General features: G+C 36.8%; 2 protein-coding genes across 2 annotated transcripts; both read right to left on the bottom strand.

The window, feature by feature from the left end:
- Positions 1-500: 500 nt before the first annotated feature.
- On the bottom strand, positions 501-1,713 carry LOC145045047 (secreted RxLR effector protein 161-like). The gene is made up of 2 exons (XM_078993395.1): positions 1,220-1,713; positions 501-543 (listed from the first exon to the last, which is right to left on the bottom strand). The coding sequence occupies exons 1-2, from the start codon at positions 1,711-1,713 to the stop codon at positions 501-503; spliced, it is 537 nt and encodes a 178-aa protein (XP_078849521.1).
- A 3,947-nt stretch (positions 1,714-5,660) lies between these two features.
- On the bottom strand, positions 5,661-7,224 carry LOC144997924 (uncharacterized). Its single transcript, XM_078957792.1, has 2 exons — positions 7,011-7,224; positions 5,661-6,753 (listed from the first exon to the last, which is right to left on the bottom strand). The coding sequence occupies exon 2, from the start codon at positions 6,690-6,692 to the stop codon at positions 5,808-5,810; it is 885 nt and encodes a 294-aa protein (XP_078813918.1). The 5' UTR covers positions 6,693-6,753; positions 7,011-7,224; the 3' UTR covers positions 5,661-5,807.
- Positions 7,225-18,451: the final 11,227 nt, after the last annotated feature.

Genomic DNA, 18,451 nt, shown 5'->3' with positions numbered 1-18,451 from the left:
TGATCATCGAAGATTTCTTTGAAATTATTGGAAGCAATCATAGGAGAATCTGTGGGGTTGGAGCTTCGTGATCCAGAGGGCTTAACTGGTTTCTTTGATACACTTGATTTCACCATTGTAGAAGATTGAGAATGTATGAGAATTAGAGAAGTTGTGATTGTAGTGAATTTTGAGGGTTTGAGGGTTCTGAAAGCGTAAAGTGTCAATGGAGAACACGAAAGGTTTATACAGGGTAAAGGATGAACTGTAAAAGGAATTTACCCTAGGTAAAAAGATAAGACTAAGGGTCGTTTTTGGGGGAATCTCTTGAATTAAGATTTAATCTTAGCCACATAAAAAACGAAACGGTTTCTAAAAGATTTTGAGGATTTTATAAAAGGGCTAGCATTTAATGAAAAGTCAGACGTGCGACATTTCGTCTGGCAAACGTGTGGAGAGAGAGTGGAGGTTGTAACTTATGGGACGTTCTGGATAAAGGAAAGGACAGGTTTGGGATGTGTTTATGGAAAACCAATCCTTTTTGTCATCACACCTAATATACGCCTGACACAAAAGTTTTTAAGAAAAAGAAGGATGACAGTTTCTCAAGGAATGTTTTATTTTTATTTAATGTTTGGTTTAATGAAGAATCATTAAATAGCACACTATAGTTTATTTTTTTGAAAAGTTTTTTTTTTATTTTTTTATTTAAAAAAAAAAAGATGTTGCGGATGGACTCATCATTACGGATGGATCCTTTGCCATTGCGAATTATCACGATAGGAGAAACTGAGAAGAGCACTTGTAAAATAGATTAGTAATAACAAACAAAAGACCAATGAGAGGTAAATATAATATATGGCTGCGGTATATGACTGCAGTGCACAGGATATACCAAAACCATTTATTATAAATATCTTTCATTTAGAACCGCAATGGATACCATGAATGGTCTGCGGTGGCTTATCAATTTTGGAAGAACTGAGGGTTCGGATTCATCATTCCTAACATTTGTAAGAATGCATTGAGTTTGGTAGAGTCAAGTGCTTTTGTAAACACATCAGCAATCTCTTCATGTGTAGGGACAAAGATGAGTTCAATGTTACCTTTCAGAATGTGGTCTTTGATGAAGTGATACCGAAGTTCAATATGCTTGGTCTTTGAGTGATGTATAGGATTGTGAGAAATCGCTATGGCACTCTCAGAGTCGCAGTAGATTGGTATCCGCAACATTCTGTACCCGTAGTCTAGTAGTTGTGTTTTCATCCATAACACTTGAGAGCAACAGCTAGCAGCAACCATGTATTTAGCTTCTGCAGTAGACAATGACACACAACTTTGTTTTCTTGAGGACCAGCTGACTAATCTTCCACCCAAGAATTGACATCCACCAGAGGTGCTTTTCCGATCCAGCTTGCAGCCAGCATGATCAGCATCAGTAAACGCTTGAAGATTAAAGGCATTGCCTGCAGGATACCATAGGCCAAGAGACTTGCTTCCTTTTAGGTATCGAAGAATTTGTTTGGCTGCGGTCATGTGAGACATTTTTGGATTAGCCTGATACCTTGCACATACACCCGTTGCAAACACTATATCCGGTCGACTAGCAGTGAGATACATGAGAGACCCAATAAGGCCTCTATAGATCTTGTGATCAAAAAGTTCTCCGGAGGGGTCATTAGAGATCTTATAGCCAAATGCCATGGGTACCTTAGCTGAAGAGCAGTTATCCATTGAGTATTTCTTCAGCAGCTTAGAGGTATACTTTTCTTGATGGATGAAGATTCCTTAAGGAATCTGTTTAACTTGGAGTCCTAGAAAGAAGTTAATCTCTCTATTCATGCTCATCTGAAATTTGTTGGTCATGAGCCTAGAAAAATCATCCACCATCCTCTGATATGTGGACCCGAAGATGATATCATCCACATACAGGTTGAATCTTTTGAAAGAGTCTTCTAAGCTTTCACCCGCATGAGCTTTAAAGTTGTTGAACTCATTGAGTGCAGTAGTAAGCTTTTTGTCTTGAGCTTGTTCGGTTCCCTCGTACAGATTCTTGAGTACTTCCCAGATTTCTTTTGCGGATTTGCAATTTATGATGATATCGAAGTTGTCAGGGGCAACTCCACACGATATCTCATAAAAGGCTATTGCATCGTTTTCCATTTTGTCAAGATCATCCTTTGTGGGACGGTTCATGACTGGTTGACCTCCTCCTAGTCTGACAGTGGCGCCGTCGGTTTGAGCAGCTGTAAGAACCGGAACATGTGGTCCTTCTTCAACAGATCGCCATACGTCTCTTCCAAGTCTTCATAAGTACCTTTCCATTCTTTGTGGCCAGTGATGATATTCATTTGCAACCAATATTGGGGCTCGATTTGAACCACCAACACAGTTGGAAACATTCAACGAAAAAGCTTATGCCATTTTGAAGTAGAGCTTCAGTGGTATAGAAGGCCTTTTTGAAGAATCAGAGTTCCGATACTCAAAAAGCAACCACTATGGCTCTGATACCAATTGTTAAGAGAAAAACTTTGAGACACACTTGAACAAAAGTTAGAACAAGTATTTAGCGGAATAGTTAATCTCAGAGGATCTATAAGCTAAAAAATAATATTATGTTAGATTGTTAGAAGGTTAGATAGTTAGATGCGGAAAGTAAAGAAAAGTAAATGACAACAATTGTTATATCAAGTATACACATAAGTTGATTCATAACATGGAATGCATTCAAACCAATGTTAGTGAGTGAGATCAAACTTAGTGATTAAGTCACAAGGACTTGCTCCGAAGAGTGATTGTAATCTGCTATGTAACAGTAAGTAGTATGGCTTAGTAAGAATGAGATAGAAAGGATAAATCCAGAGAATATGTATTAGAGTCAAGATGCGTATTTGATACAAAGAGAATGGTCTCTATTTATAGCGACGTAAGCGTTACAACATAAGTTCTCTATGAGTAGCCATGCAAGGTCTACTGGACAATAAAGATAAAAGTGATAAGACAAAAAAGACTAAGTACAAAATCAAGACTGCTGATCCTTGGACTTCGGTTGCGGATGGCTGAAGTAGAGAATCTGGGTTGCGGCTACGGTGCTGACTGCGGTAGGGAGAAGTTCAAGAGGGTCACTTTTAATGATTCAACAGTGGTTTAGGTTTATACTCGACAGTAGAGGCTACCTCATATGCTTTTGTTGCCTCAAGGGCCCAAGCTTGGGTATTGCAAGACCACATCTTACGGGATAGAGGCATTTATGGTATGGATTCTGATTATGCTTGTGCCTTAAATTCTCTTCGTAACAAGCTTCCGGACATTGACCTTAGCAATTTTACTACTAAGGACACCCCCTAAATCCCAGAATACACTAGCGAGTGCCCTTTTTAGTAAAATTATCCAAGATATGGAAATGAATTTTAATATGACGGCTCGGCAGAAAGCAGTTTTCTAGTGTTTACGTGCACCACATGCTTAAGATTTTCTTCTAGCTACCCTATAGATGGGCTTGGCTAACATATGTCTCTGGTGTAGTATCGTACCATCCTCAGATATCGACTCATGATTCCAATTTTCCCAGCCGATGGGATATGTCCGGTGTGCCGCAAGGCATGTTTTGACTCTTTTGGCGAGCATGCAGTTCATTGCAAAGAATTCTCGGGGTTCAAATACAGACACGATATGGTTAGGGATGTTTTGGTCGACATATGTAAGCGTGCCAGGGTTTCCGCCAAGAAAGAGGCTCCTGTGAATTTCCTGATTGACCGGACAGAAGGAAGGTTAACCCTTAGATCGGCTGATGTATGATATTTGGATGGGTTGGAGGGAAACATGCATGTGTGGACCTTACATGGGTATCTCCTCTCGTAAGTTTGAGGGTTAGGGGTTTCACGGCGGGACAGATTGCATTAAAAGCTGCTACTTGCAAGGTCACCAAACATGAGAAACCGTACATGGAAAATCAACACATGTTCATACCATTTGCATTTGATACGTTTGGTTTCCTTGCGCCGAATGCGGTGGAGCTTCTTAGTAGACTACAACAAATCATGCATAGCCATGTTATATCCCCTATATCTATGGATGTAGTCTTCAAAAGAATTGATTTTACCATACAAAAGGGTTTAACGGCGCAACTTGTTACCTGTTTGTCTTCTCATTCGTTGTATGATGATAACTAAAACAGTTAATATTTCATTTAAAGAAATGCAATAGGTAAACAATTCACTCCTACAAAAATATCATAATAATAATAATAATAATAATAATAATAATAATAATAATAATAATAATAATGAAGAGTATTTTGATAAAATATATTTATTCTTAAAAATAGGATATTATTTTAGAAAAACCAAAAAAAAAAAAAAAAAACACAAACTATTAATATGAGATGGAGGAAATATAGGAGTTGACTAAAAAGACATCTCATATTACAATATGAACATACCGTTCAAAAAAAAAAACAATATGGACACCCTTATTAATTTTTTAAATATTTTTATTGGTTGAAAATGTATTATTTTCCGAAAAAACTGATTGCAAACAATTAATTATTAATTTACTTTTTAAAGAAATATCAATAAAGTGTCTTATTAACATCTTTTTATAAACATTTAAATACACTCATCATCTTTAACAAATTTTATATAAATAAATGGAATAATCAAATCGTACCTATCCTTCGTATTTACGCTACAAAATGATTACTAAAATATTTATAATTTCGAGAATTTTGATGCGAGACAAAGCAAAAGTTGAGACTTGAGTGCATCCTTGAGAGTTCATTAAATTGTAGTCACATGAGTGACACATGCTTCAATTCCAACACTTCACTTCACAATCTGACACACTCTCGTTTCATTTGATTCCATAACTTTCATTGTATTTAATGCTATTAAGTGTTGTGTCATCAAGATTAAAACATAAACTATAACCCAATCAGAATTTGAGCACGTTATTCAAGATCATCGGTGAGAGGTTTGATACAAAGAATATCAGTTCATGTGTAAAATGATCCAATAAGATGGTCTTACAATTAAAATTGTTAATTATTAAATTTGTTTGATACAAACATAAACTTAACTTCGAATGTAATCTTACAATTTTTTTTATAATTGGTGGGTTCATATTTTAGAAGAAATAAATGAAGGGAAATTGAAAATTAAACCCCACCAAAATCTCATTGGGTACTAGGTCATCTATCAAATGGTCCTAGCAATTGACCTAACATCCCACATTAAATTCTTCACCTAACATTACTTGCATTTCAAAGAATATATTTTCCTATTTTTTATGAAAAATAATCGTGTTAATCAACGTGGTAGGAAACGATTTCTTTTGCATTCCAATAATATAATAGCTTCGTATATTGGAAAAAGAAAAAAATACAGTATAATTATTATTTTTTTGTTATTTCTTTTCCATGACGAGAAAAAAGCTGTTATTAATCTAGAACAATGTTGGAAATATAGTGAGCATGTTCGATCATAAGTGTCCTGCTAATACAGACATAAATATGTCCGATTGAATTCATTTCCCCTAATAAATTAGCAGATTACATAGTAAGCATAGGTTAATAACTACAAAATATTCTTTTTAATGATAACGTTTTATTATTTATTTAACCTAAATATTCTCTTATATTCGTATTACGAGCTATACACGTTATGTATATATATACATATAAATTCTTGAAGGAGAATATAAAAGCCTTGAATTAAAATTTTAATATGATCTCGTTTATAAACAATTAACCGAGTTGCGTTTGAACTCGTTATTACGAGATCTGACCTTAATGTAGGATATAATATTTTTTAATATATAAATAAATAATTTCAACATATATTGTTGAATCTCCAGTCTAATCTAACTTCACTGGGACCCACAACGTGCTGACATGGCTTGCGAAATGATACGATGTGGCTGCTCACCATGAAGGCAGTTACACGCTCAGAGACCCGAATGTCTTCCATCTTCAATTCTTGTAACCGCTGAACGTACTCCGGCACGTGGATCAGGTCCCATATCACTCCAATCTCACCGCCTTTAAGCACCCGGACAACTTCCCCGAGTACCCTCATCCGTTCCGCCGCCGCCGCCGCTGTTTTCTGACCGAATTCCTTCCCGACGGTGTGGAGAAACCCGGCTGACACCACTACGTCGAAGTAATTGTCCGGGAACGGGAGCCTACGCGCGTCTCCCTCTCGACAGGTGACGTACTCCTGGACGCCTTCCATCCCGGCTGTTCTGAGAGTGGATAACGTCGTGTTCTTGCGATCTAACCCGACGACTCGGCCTGAGCTTCCTTCTTTTTTGAGTTGCATGGCGACGGTGTTTAGAAGGATGCCGCGGCCGCATCCTACGTCTAGGGCTGTTTTCACGGTGGACCAGTCGTGTACAGCACCGACCATACGCTGAGCCATGTCCCAGCGAAGTGCGACGGAGGAGTAAAAAATGTTGCCGGCTGCGTAAAAAAGGCATACGCCGGAGAGTGCCGTAACGGAGCCGGTGAAACCGGCAGCGAATCTAGCGAAACCGGTAGAAAAAACGGCGGGGAGAATCGACTCGAAGGAGGAACAGATCCAATCAAAGTAGATGAGAAACAGGACTGATGACGCTGAGAAGAAGATCGCGTGGATTAAGAGGAACACCGGTGTTTGCCAATCATCCATGCCGTAGATTGCGTAGATCTGAGTCCAATCTCTTCCAGTTTTCCCCATTCTTTCTATAAAGTAACAGTAACAGATGCACAACTCGACTTCCGCTTCTCAAATTCAGATTCTGCAGTTTCAAAGGAAGCAATTAACGTTATTAAGAATAAACTCAAATATTAGTATGGATCAACACATCGTTAATATACCGCACCAACAAAATCTGGTTTGTTTACCGCGAAAATCAACTGATTTTGAATCACGAGACGTTAAAATTTCAAATCTATCTTAGTTCTTCTCTTTCCATCACTCCACTCAGACTCTATGAACAAATGAAAATGTCGTTTAATCGGGAAACGAAACAGTGAGGGTGAGTATACCACTTACATATGAGGAAATGTAATCCAGAATTTGTTGATCGCGAAGGATAGTTCAGACCAACAGGATCATGAAAAATGGGGAATTATTGCTGTCAAAGGCAAATCGAAATCAATATCAATGCCCATACTATCAATATCTTCCGTTTTAGAGAATGACGACGACGATGATGATGCGGATCTTTAACCAGTTGATACGCGTTTTCCTTTTGGCTTTCGTCCTTTTGTTTATCTGTGTGTAACTTTTTGAAATGTTAAAAGAGCGAATCAGACGAGTGATAGCAAGAGAGAGAAAATGATTGAACAGGGAGAGGCGGTGCTCGGAGACTTTAAATAGACAAAGTTACAAAGATACAGAAATCGTCCCTCGGTTATTGAGGATTTGCAAATAATAACTCCGTCCCACAAACTAATACCTTTATAATTTTAGCTCACGCTAAAATACCAAAAAAACATAACATAATAATCAAGGTCCTTTATATATAAATAAATAAATAAAATAAAATCAATGTGTTCAAAAGCTTGACTTAAATATTATTATTATTAGAATAATTTACATAGGTTTATCAAATATCACAAACTTAGTCGTTGCTAATTTTTTGGATGACCATAATCCATGTAGTTTCCAAAACTTGGATGAATTGTTCTTTGTTGTTCTTATCGTTAGTTTTCGTCCGCTAAGAGGCTGCTTGTAACGTCCCAATTTCAAATCAAAATTTTCATTCAAAATATATTAGACATTTAAAGCCTTTTTCTATAAACATAATGTATCATTCAATTAATTGAACACCATAAAGTTAAACAAAGTTAAATTTCAAAACAAACGAAAACCATGTAGCTTCGATGCAATTATAAAGTCATGTCGGTCCCTTCCCATGAACAACCTGAAAACGTTAAATCCACAAATATATGCATAAAACCTTAGTGAATTTCATACTATACCACATATTTTACCATACATACAATGCATACAAGCAATAACAAATCCAACCCAGCAGGCCAAACACAACAAACTAATAAACATACATAATAACCATACGTATCAATCGTTGGCACTTTACCATCATATCATTATTGACTCTCATCCACCAATTACCACCGGCTCCTAACCGCCACATAACCATCAGTTCCCAGTCGTACAATATTCATACCCAAGCCAATACTAATATTGATCATCGCCTTATGAATACGTAGTCATACATGGTTGGGAATTACACAGACAGTTAAACAAATAATCCTACCCGAAAGCAATAAATCAAACAAGAACCATGCAATAAGTTTTAGACAAAGAGTTCTCATGTTATCTCATTGACACCATATACAAACCCTAGAGTATCCACTCAACGATCTACCATAACTACCATCGCCTTATCCAGTCATGATACATAATAGTATCATCCAAAGAAAACAAGCAAGACCTTACTATTCTAGCATATCATGACATCAAGTGTCTCACAACTACATATGTAACAAGGATTATGTAACACCTGGTATGTTTTTCTCTGGGACTCGACGAGTTGGAGGATCAAGTCGTCGAGTAGGGACGTGGCTGCAGGCATTTTACGTGACCGACTCGAAGAGTTGGGAGACTGACTCGGCGAGTAGGTGCTGGATAAGTGAAACCCTAAATCTGAGGGTTTGCACCCTATATACACAACTTAACTCGGCCTCCCTTGTCCCTAACACTCTCTTGAAAGCTTCATATCGAACCCTAGCTGTTTGTGTGTGAGTTAAGGCCATTTTGGTGTTCTTGTGTGGATTGTAAAGCTTGGAAGGAAGAAAGGAGCTTGGAAATCGAGTTGGGGCTTGTAGATCCGGAGATCTTACTTCATTTTCAGCAGCTTCAAGGTATAATGTCGCTGTATTGACTCATCTATGTGTTTATTCATCTTTAACTTGGGATCACCATGGATTCTAAGTCATTTTCCGGATTTGGAAGTGTTGAGTGAGTTTTGACTTCAGATCTAGGCCTTAAGAGGGGTCCCATGGCATAAAGGTGCCAACTTTAGGGCCATGAGAGCCCCATGCACATTGTAGGACACTTTATATGGATTTTTGAGCTAAAAACCCCATGCACAGGGTCGGCCCTATACATGGGCGGCTTGGGCTTAAGCCCAGGGCATCAAATTATTAAGGGCATCAAAATAATCCAGAGTATATATAATAATTACGCAAAACCTAGCCCACATATTTGTTATCGGCTTACAACGTGAAGTTGGAAAGGCGTTAGACGCACAATTGTCATCCATCGATCATCAACTCATAGAGAAACCAAACGTATTTGCCTAGAAACTCGTTGGCGTTGCAGTCCATGGGAGAAATCAATGCTACATTGAATACAACTCCCATAAAAAAAAGTAAGAACAAGTTTCTCTTTTTTCTCATTACAATAGGCAGTTAACATCGATATTATATAGCAAAAAGTTATTTTGATTTGGGTGTGATTCCAGTCCGATTTTCTCTAATGTGATACGCCAAACATTGATTATGAATTTCTGATTTAGTTATTTACTGATTTGGGTGTGACTTCTTTCTTTTTAGTTGCTTAGAAATCCTATATGGGTGAGTTCATTCGAAACTTGTGTTTTTTTTTTTTTTTTTTTTTTTTTTTTTTTTTTTTTTAAATCTACTTCAGCTGATTTTTTTCTCAACTTCATTACAGGGAAAAAATAATCAACATCTGAAAGAGTCAATCATTCATTCGAAATTTGATGATTCAGAAATCATATTTTTGTTTCAGAAATCATTGGAAACTAGTTGGTTACTTGGCTGTTTTAGTTTTTTAGAAAACCAAATCCGACTTCACTAATTGTGTTTGTGCTCAATATTGTTATTTCAGAAATTATATTTATGTAGGTTTTAATCTCCAAATTTGTTTTAATGTAGTTTTGCTTCAGAAGTCTTATTTATTTCTTATATATATGATCTCTTCTCTCAGATTTATAGTTATTGTTTTTTTTTTTGTATGTGATTAGTCTAGTGTTTCTGAAATCAGATTTGGGTGCTTTATCTACTAATTTCTCTTAGTTTGAGCTCTTCATTGGATTTGTATTTGATTATTCTATTGTTTCAACAATCAAATTTGTATATACACTGTCAGTAACCAGATTTTAGATTTTGGTGAGTTTAATTTTGTAATATGTTTATGTTCAATATTTGTTGTCTAAATATTATTTCTAAACTTTTGTGTTGTTGTGTATGTTATGTGAAACAGGAGCTATATTTATGATTTTGTCGTTAAAGATCATTTCTAATCAAAGATCTAATTTCTAGAGGCCTTATTTCATAAAATTTAGTCATGTTGTATCTTTAATTATTTAGCTTTTATAACTAGATTTGTTAAGTTTTTAATACGTTTCCCCGAAAACAACCAACCATCATGTGCTAAAATTTGAAGCTTTTGAAATCATATATCCGAAGTACGATGACTAAAAAGATTCAATGTATTATCAATTTTAAGTATTGAAAGTGATTTTCTTAAAATATTAACTATTGCAAAATAAAAAAAATTTTGATTCATAAAATGAACAAAAACATCATTTACGTGATTTTTGTAGGTTTTGTTTGTATTATTTGTTTGGTTATAAAAGTTACTGCATTTTTGTTTTTATAAATTTTGTAAATATATGTTTTCTTTATCGTACGGTACATATACAAGGGCATAAAAATTTTGTTTCACCCCGGGTAGTAAAAAACAATGAACCGGCCCTGCCCATGCATGTGCATCAAGTTTGGAACTTTACGTATAGAATGGACATTAGGAGGCCAGATCTATGGTTTTGGTGTGTTAGACCTCATTTAAATCAATTGTATGGAATTAGTCAAGGTTGGACTCGGTGAGTTGTTCTTGGCACTCGACGAGTCGGTAACCATTGTGCACCAAACCCTTTCGGTGAATAGGTAAGTGTTAGGAAAGAAGTCCCTTGTGGGTTTAGATGCGAAAAGGGACCTGGAAGCCATGAGACTCGGCAAGTCCATAACAATCTCCCAATCTTTAAAGATGGACTCGATGAGTTGTTCATACAAATCAGCGAGTCATAGACTGGACAAGTTCTTAAGTTGGAGATGAACTCGACGAGTTCAAGAAGGAACTTGGCGAGTCAGATGAAGATGGTCCCGATGTTATGATTGAAGGAGAACCCGTTGAGTTTTTGCTAGACTCGACGAGTGGAGTCGGGGTTTTGTGTGGGAGAGAAGCATGGACTCAACGAGTTGGTAGGCCAACTCGGTGAGTTAGGTCAACTGAATGTTAACTTTGACTAATGTTGACCTTGACTGAACTTGGACTGACCCTGTTTATGGTTGTATGTGATATGTGTTGACTTGAGGGTTGTCGTGTAGGGATTAAGGAGTCGTAAGGAGTCGACTTGTGTGCCGAGGATAGTTCAGACACTGCACGACATTGAGGTGAGTTACCTTCCAGTAGGGGCGGGTCTAAGGCCACAATGTCGATCCACCTAAAAGGGGTATTTAGAAGATAATGGTCTCTGTGATAATTATCTTGGCCTGGTTATGTGTTGGTTATGAAGTTTATCTGAGTAGTATGTTATGTGTATGGTAGGGATTAGTTTCCCTGACAGTGGTCCTTAGGACCCAAGGGGAGGTCAGTACCCAGATATACCTTACTATATGTTTATATTTGTTGATTGTATGCTAGTAGTAGGGGGTGAAATAGTCCCCAATTACCGGTTGAAAGATATCGATGTTGATTACTGGTTGAAAGATATCGATGATGGTTACCGGTTAAAAGATACCGATGGAGGTTACCAGTTGAAAGATACCGACGATATTGTATGGTATGTGGTATGATGGGGGGACTCACTAAGCTTTGTGCTTACAGTTTTGGTTTTGGTTTCAGGTACCTCTTCGTCGAAGAGGAAATAGTCGGCGGTGTAGCAGCGCATCACACACACACATGTTTCCGCAAGAAGTTTTTGGGATTGTACTCTGATTTGCCATACTTATGATGTTATGGTTTGAAATACAACATTATGATTTTGTAATGGAATGTTTTATTGAAAGTGTTTTGGTAAAATGTTTATTAAATGCGTTAATTCAAAAATGAAATTTTTGGCCTTGAAAATTACAGATTATCCTTGTTAACTAGCATATTTGTACTCTGATAGTACATATATCCTACCATACAAAGGATATACAATGTCATACGAGTTATAGTGAGAAAACTCACATCAAGAGAATCTGAAATCCCCAATTGCATGAGATTAATTGCAAAGGTCGGTCCTAAAAATCACCTAGCCATAAAATATTAATCAAACCTCATTCCAAAGCCTTAAACCCTAAAGTTTTTATAATGTCCCCAAAATATAGAGTAAAAATTTCATTTTTACATAAATAAAACCAACAAAAACCCATTTCATTAAAGATCATCATAGTTTCAAATATAGTTTTCTAAACATGACATCGGAGTATTATCATAAAACGATAGTGCAGAAACTCCAGCGGATGTGGTGCAATCATGTTGTGGTCTTCCATGTTTTGATACAATACCTGCAACATATAAACTTAAAACCATAAGCACAGAGCCTAGTGAGTTCCCCAAGATACTACATACTACACATAACCACATACATAACAATACCACCAATTTCAACCCAATTGATATGCTCTAGGCCATATCATAGTCTTACAATCACTCCTGTAACGACTTATTTCAACCTAAGTGAATGCTAATGGCCAAATCGTAGTCTTACAACACCTATACTGTGACATCCTCTATTTTTTTAGAACCAAAAAGAAATTTTCTTTACGCTTTAAAATCATGATACTTTATTTGCGGAAAATCTCAGTATATAATTTTTTTTAGTACAAGATTGTCTCAAATAAGATCCCAACGATTTCATAATCAATAATGATACATAAGTTACATCGTAAAGACCTAATGGTCCTGAACACCGTCATAGACTTTCTCTTAATCACTCATCATCCTAATCAAGTTCCAGCGGCTTAAGTCTAGATACCTGTGACGTATAAAAACTGAGTGGGTCAAGTTGGAAAAACTGGTTAGATACATAGGGATTTTAACCCCATAATGTTTATATATATATATATATATATATATATATATATATATATATATATATATATATATATATATATATATATATATATATATATATATATATATATAAACCCTGCAAAACAAACTATTTCCAAACAACATATAGGTATAATTTTGATTTGGATAACTATAAAACCTAATACCCACCCCGATCGATCCTCACAGACCCTAGTCTACAGTTATCAAGAAGATAAATCATTTAGAAAGGACTTGACTACACCGCTAGGGGTTCCTTGGCTGGTGATAATCACAAAAGCACTCGGGTTATTAGAGTATTTGATGAATATGGTATCCCATTTCATCTATGTCTGTGGGTTATGAACCCACACTAGCAGTGTAATTCACAAGACCGTCTAGAGTGATCATGTGTTGTCATCTTACTCTTGGGGATGACCAGACATACCATTACAATTGTTTGATCTGGATTTCTGGTCACCCAAAAGGGAATACGTTTTGTACTCCATTACGTATTTCATACCATCAACACCTGAAAGTGTCAAGGAACAGAACTCCACTAAGTTCCTAATACCAACTCTGTTTACGCAATACTAGCCTATCTCGATGTATATATTTAACACAGAGTATTTAGGTATTAAGATGCTTTTATCTTCCTCTTAATAATACTTCACATAATATATATATATATATATATATATATATATATATATATATATAACATGTAGAACCATAACTGGTTCGCATATCGTATATCCTCAAATACATTTCTAACACATATTACAAGCAATAAGAATATACTTCACATACAAGATCTTTAATATATATTTAATACTTTTATAGAAATCATGTTCATGAAAGGGACTATGCACTCACTTGACTTAGGTGGATGACTGGTGATTTAGGCAAAGCTTTATCTAACACCTTAACCTTTCCCTTGACATGACCTAAGTATGATTTATACTGAGTCTCAGTCTAATATTCCTGGTGACTAATGATAGTATAGATTCCACACTGATCCCAATGTGTATGTTGGGTTATTGGTGTTCCGTCTTGGGCTCGCTTCCTAGCCCATCCTTTATGCGGTATGGGCCTGTCCATCCGTATCTTATTTTCTAGGGTTTGTGTATTTATAGATGCTTGCATGCATCTTTTACGTAACCGAAAGATCAGGGTTTTATGGTGTAATTATACAGGTTATCTTTTTGTAACCCTAGGATCCTCTACAGTGGAAGTTCTTCATCGAGCTCTGCTGAGGATTGAAAGTTTTAATCATTCGACATATTCAAATCCATTCTTGAGTATTACTTTACATTCTTTATATACCTGTTTCAAAGATCTAATCAATCTTAAAGATTTTTTATCTCATCAATTGGTATCGGAGCAAGAGGCTGTGTAATTCATACACATCTCTTCTGTGAAAGAAGCTATTAGGGTTTGTTCCGCATTAACTAATATTTATTGAGCCGTCACCCCATAATTGACGTATCTCATTACTTGTTCGTTTTGCCCTAATATTATATATTACAAGTCTGATCTTTCAAACAGGTTATTCGATTAAGCATGGACGAGTCGCCAGCTAATCCCATTAATATTTCGAACAACATTGGATCAACAAAGAAGATTCCCATCCTTTACACCCAAGATTATGAAGTCTGGGCAAATCACTTTGAAGACTATGTTATAGGATCTGAGGAAAATGGATACCTCATCTGGGAAGCAATCGTTGCGGGACCCTTTGCTCATTCTGCAACTTCAAGGATTATTAAAACTCAAAAGGAGTATAATGATCTTTTGAAAGATGTTAAAGATGTTGCTCAAGATGAAAAAGATAAATTTCAGTGCAATATTAAAGCATTGAGATTAATCAGATTCGCTCTTCAATCTGACACTTTCAGGCTGGTGAGTTCGTGCACTACTGCCAAAGAAATATGGGACAGGCTTCGCGAATTATATTCTACGGACGAAGATCTTGAACACTCCATTCAAACCTTACTCTTATCCGAGTTTGGTGAATTCAAGCAGAGAGTCGAAGAAACTGTGACTCAAACGTTCAATTGCTTCAATCATCTTCTTAGCAAGATGATTAAACATGATATTGAAAGGAAGTTGATTGGGCAGAAAGTCATGTTTATGAACGGCCTCAGATCTGAGTGGAGAGCTGTTGTGTCCACAGTTAAAGCGCATGAGCAATTCAAATCTTATTCTCTAGAGAAACTGGTGGGCATACTGAAATCTCAAGAGAAGATCGTACTATAGGAGAAAAATGTAGTTTCAAGCCTGGGTTCCATGGCACTTCTAACCAAAAGTAAAGCGGCGATGGAAGATGAAGACCTTAACTTAGAAGATTATGATCTTACTTCTGAAGACTATGCTATGATGGTATCAAATCCCAAGAGGTTCATCAAGAAAAGATTTCCCACCAATAAGAACCGTGATTGGCAGGGAAGTTATAGCTCTGAAAAGGTCAAAGAAGAACCGAAAGCAGAAGAATCAAAGAAGGAACCGAAAGCTGAAGGAGATTCGGGAGTGAGCTGCTTTTACTGTGGATGAAAGAATCACTATGCTAAAGATTGTGTCCTCAAGAAAATGGCTGAAAAAGATGAGGAAAAAGATGAAGAAGCATTGTTACTGAAAAAGCTGGATGAGATCAGGAAGAAGAAATCTACTGCTAACTCGTCTATGAATGCTTTAATTGTGCAGGGTTCGATAGCAAATGATGAATTCGAAGGAGTGGAGGTCTGGTCAACCGACTCCGAGGATGATGAAGTAAGGAAGCCTTCTCATGGAAAAGCTTATGTGGCGAAAGAAAAGGACAACAGTGGAAGATGCTTGATGGTGTCTGATGTATCTCAAATGAGGGGATATAACACAGATGGTGGGAACAAAGATTCGAAGGAGCAACAGGACATGTGCTTTACAGCAAAACCGCTCAGCGTGCAATTCAACGAGCTTGATGAACTAATCAAGAAGGTACAATCCGTGTTTGTTTCATTTAAAGTCCCACAATGCTCATATGAAAAAGAATTAAAAAATGTTAATTCAAGAATTTCTCATCTAGACAGCAGCTTAACTCAAACTCGAGTCACCAATTCTAACCTAACTGACCAAATAAGCAGGGTGTCGTCGAAGAGTGAGGAACGGAGGATGTGGATCGAACTGAAAGAGTCAGAGTTAGTCAAAACCAAGGACGAAAACATTTATTTGCAAAAGACAATTTAAAACTTTTGAAACAGCGAAATGTTTTTTGTTTGATTGCTAAGCGTCTTTACAATAATATCACTCAACTTCATTTGAACTGTGAAATAGGGCAGAAAATTCATCGTATGATCTTGCCTTTTCTTGAGTTTAAGGAGGATGAAATCGACGCTGAAGCATACAATTATGAAAGTGTGGTTTCGTCTGAGGATGTTAATCCAACGTATATGTATGGTCTAGACAAAATTGAATCTTTCATTAAGTCCAAAGACCATAAGGACATGTTGAAAAACCTTTTGGATGAAAATGACAAACTGAATCTAAGGACCGAAACCATACAAAAATTTGACTCATTGAATGCCAATTTGAGCTCAGAAAATAAAACTGATGTTGAAAATGCATCTGAGCTTAATGAGGATAATGACATGAGTGAAATTTCTGTAGAGGACGAAGTTGACTGCTCTCAATTTGTCAAAAGTGAACCTAAAATCCACAAAAATCTCATCTCAGAAAATTCTGTGGAGTTCGCTCGCTTGTCTCAACAAAAGTCCCCGAAACTTGAAGAAAAAGCTGTTGTTTACCAAAAGGTAAGGACAACACCAAATCAGGTGTATAAGGTCACAGGTGTAACCGAACATCAGACAGCCGAACTCACAGCCATTGTAAATGAAGACAATGCTGATGGTTGTGATGAGTTCTTCTGGTCGGCTCCTATTGACAATGCTGATGAAACTGTTGGTCTATCAGAGCAAACATCCTGGAACGCAAAAGGAAGATACATTCCTGAGCCACTTAACAAACCTGATAACTTTGACGTGCCGAGTTCTAGTGGTACAAAAGATGTTCCTAAAGATAAGGCAGATTCAAGTGAATCATCATCGGTTCAAAGTGGACCTGTTGACTCCAGTCAAAATCAAAAGGCAAACATCCATCATCAACCGAAATAGATGAGAAATCAAAAACGACAAAGGAATCAGAGATACAAGAAGAATCTTTCTGAAAGAAAACAGTTTTGGCAATCTCAAAATGCCTATTTCTCATATCGTGACAAAAATTTAAAGTCAGAGAAAAATACTGTTGGATCTCAAGAGAGAAATAACAACTGAAAGCAGAAGTTCGGCTCAGAAGACAGTATCAACCGAAAGCCGAAGTTCGGTTCAGAGCACAGTATCAACCGAAAGCGGGAGTTCGGTTCTGAGAGCAAAAGAGACCAAAATTCTAGGTTCGGTTCCACTGATAATCAAAACCGAAAGAGTCACCTAGAATATCAAGTCAAGAAATCATCTCAGTCTAAATTCTCTCATTCTAATTCTTCCAATCATTCTTCTTCTCAATCTCATTCTAAATCTCCAACAGACCTGAAAGGGAAATCAAAGGTTTCGTCAGTTAAATCAGAGACCAAACCAAAAGAACTAGATCCCACAAAGATTAAGGTTTACACCATCAAAAAGAAAGATGAAACAACTTTGATAAAAAGAACATTTTTGTTGACATCTCTTTTTCTGCTCCTGTTCCTGTGAAAGGCTCACGTGGACCCAAGAAACTTTGGGTTCCTAAATCTGTTTAATTTGTGCAGGTTATCAGTGATGAACAGTTCGATGAAGAATGGTATATTGACAGTGGCTGCTCACGTCACATGACAGGGAGGAAGGAAGAGCTTAGGGAATTCAGATCTCTTTCAAACGGTGGAAATATCAAGTTCGGGAACAACTCCTTCGGAACTATAAAAGGCTATGGGATGATTACAAACGGTGATTTCACAATTAGGAAGGTTGCATATGTAGAAGGACTACAACATAATCTCATCAGTGTATCTCAGCTTGTTGGAGGTACCGGTCTCAAGGTCTTGTTCGATGATGAGGGTTCGGAAATTATTGAAAAGCAAACGAACAAAGTTATTCTCAAATCAGAGCGCAAAGGTGAAATGTTTCCCCTAAATCTCAAACCAATCAAAGGGAATCCAACAATCTGCTTGTTATCAAAGCACAATCTGATGAAAGCTGGTTGTGGCACCGAAGGCTTTCACATCTCAACTTCAAGTACATCAACAAACTTGTCGCCGGAGGTCATGTTCGTGGTCTTCCTTTGCTCAAGTACGATAGAGAACATTTGTGTGCGGCATGTGAAATGGGGAAGCAGAGTCGTCAAAGTCATCCATCAATTATAAACACAAAAGTTGTTGAACCACTAGAGTTACTTCACATTGACTTGTGTGGTCC

This window comes from Lactuca saligna, chromosome 5 (genome assembly GCF_052625555.1).
Source record: "Lactuca saligna cultivar CGN05327 chromosome 5, ASM5262555v1, whole genome shotgun sequence".
NCBI classification, from domain to species: Eukaryota; Viridiplantae; Streptophyta; class Magnoliopsida; order Asterales; family Asteraceae; genus Lactuca; species Lactuca saligna.
Note: the sequence above shows the minus strand (reverse complement) of the source record. Positions and strands in the feature narration are given on the sequence as shown.